Source organism: Myotis brandtii, unplaced genomic scaffold, assembly GCF_000412655.1.
Source record: "Myotis brandtii unplaced genomic scaffold, ASM41265v1 scaffold1057, whole genome shotgun sequence".
Lineage (NCBI taxonomy): Eukaryota > Metazoa > Chordata > Mammalia > Chiroptera > Vespertilionidae > Myotis > Myotis brandtii.
In genome coordinates, this window is record NW_005353568.1 from 309477 (window position 1) to 311026 (window position 1550).

Below are 1550 nucleotides of genomic sequence, written 5' to 3' on the forward strand. Positions count from 1 at the left end.
GCTGTGCCGTGGCACGGAGAACCCGTTAACCCATCCTGGCGACGGCGTGGGGCGTTCCAGCATCTCTACATGCAGCTGCGGGACGGGGGCCGGTCTTCGTGTGCACGTCACCCTCATAGGCAAACCCCAGGCTGGGCGGGCGCCGCACCCCCACGTCCTGTGTCCCCGCCTTCCACGTGCTGGGCCACCCGGCGTCTCCGTGGCTGGGTCTGCGTTCTGAGGCCAGGACGCCAGGCACCTCTCCACGGGCCCTGGGTCCGTGTGCACTTTCTCTGAAGAAGATGTGGGTCAGCCCGTTGCCAAACGGCTCCTCGGGCAGGTGGCCTCGTGGCAGCGTCTTTCCGAGTCGCCCTGCTGGGTGCTGGGTGCGCGTCACGGACGTGACTTGAAAAACGTTCTATTTCACGGGCTGGTTCACGTCTTTCTTTTTGATTTGAGAGAGAGAAGCATCGACCTGCCGTCCACTTGTGTGTCCCGCGTACGCGCTGGTGGCTCTCGTATGTGCCCTGCGTGGGGTCAAACCCACAGCCCTGGTGCCTCTGGACGACGCTGACGCTGAGCCACTGGCGGGTGCGTCTGTTTCTCTGGTCTCACCCGAGAGGCCACGGCCGACGGGCTCTCAGCAGGAGTTTTATCGTTCCAGCCCCTACACTCAGGTCTTCCGTCCACCTTGCATTGGCTTCAGTGCGGGTGTGGGGGGGCCAGCGGGGGGGGGGCAGGCGTGGGGGCACATGGACGTCCAGCTGCCTGGTCCTTGAGCTGTGAGAGCTGTTCCCCCGAATGGCCCTAGGGAATCAGCACCCCGAACGGGACCTGCTCCTGAACTCCAACCTGCGCTCCCCTGACGGCCCCGCCGCCTGGCCCCCCACCCCAGCCCTGAGGATGGTCACGGGGTCGGAGGGCATGAGTCCTGTGACTGCTTCCTCCACAGCTGCGTTCACTCTGGGCCCTTGCATCTCCAGGGGAGTCTGAGGACAGCTGGTCGACTCCTGCGAAGAGGCCGCTGGGGTGTGACCGACAGGATGGCCGGCGGGGCTGTGGGGAGCCTACGCTGGGCCTGGGCCCTGTGCCGGCCACACGGACCGGGGCTCAGACACGTAAGCCCCGCCCCTAGGTCTGGTCCTTGAGTTAAAATTCAAGAAACAGAGCAGGGGGTTGGTCTCCTTGGGCCTCGGCTGCAGCCTGAGGGGTCCCCAGCCCACCCGCCCCGCAGACAAAGCGCGGAGGGGTGACCAGTGGGGAGACCGGGCAGGGCGACGGGCGGAGGGGGCCCGCTCACCTCCTCGGACACCTTGAACCGGCGCAGCAGCGCCACGACTTTCTGCTTGAAGTTCTGTTGCTGCGAGATGACAGCAGAGACTCAGATCCGTGGCCCGGACGGCACGCCCCCGAGTGAGGCTCACGCCGCGCCATCTGTGCCCTGAGACGTGCTCTCAGAACTCAACAGCAGGGGCTTCCACCACGGGCACCTCAACTGGGCGTGGGCGGACTCAGCCCCCCCTGCCTCTCTCCCCCCAGACCTCCATGGCTCTCCCAGCGCCCACGCAGCC

General features: G+C 66.4%; 1 protein-coding gene across 1 annotated transcript in view; it reads right to left on the reverse strand.

The window, feature by feature from the left end:
• The window catches only part of LOC102249662 (phosphofurin acidic cluster sorting protein 2), a 76640-nt gene that overhangs the window by 39905 nt on the left and 35185 nt on the right, over positions 1–1550 (reverse strand). The window contains 2 exon segments of the mRNA XM_014540578.1: positions 1142–1359; positions 1404–1420. Coding sequence (XP_014396064.1) covers positions 1142–1359; positions 1404–1420 — 235 coding nt within the window.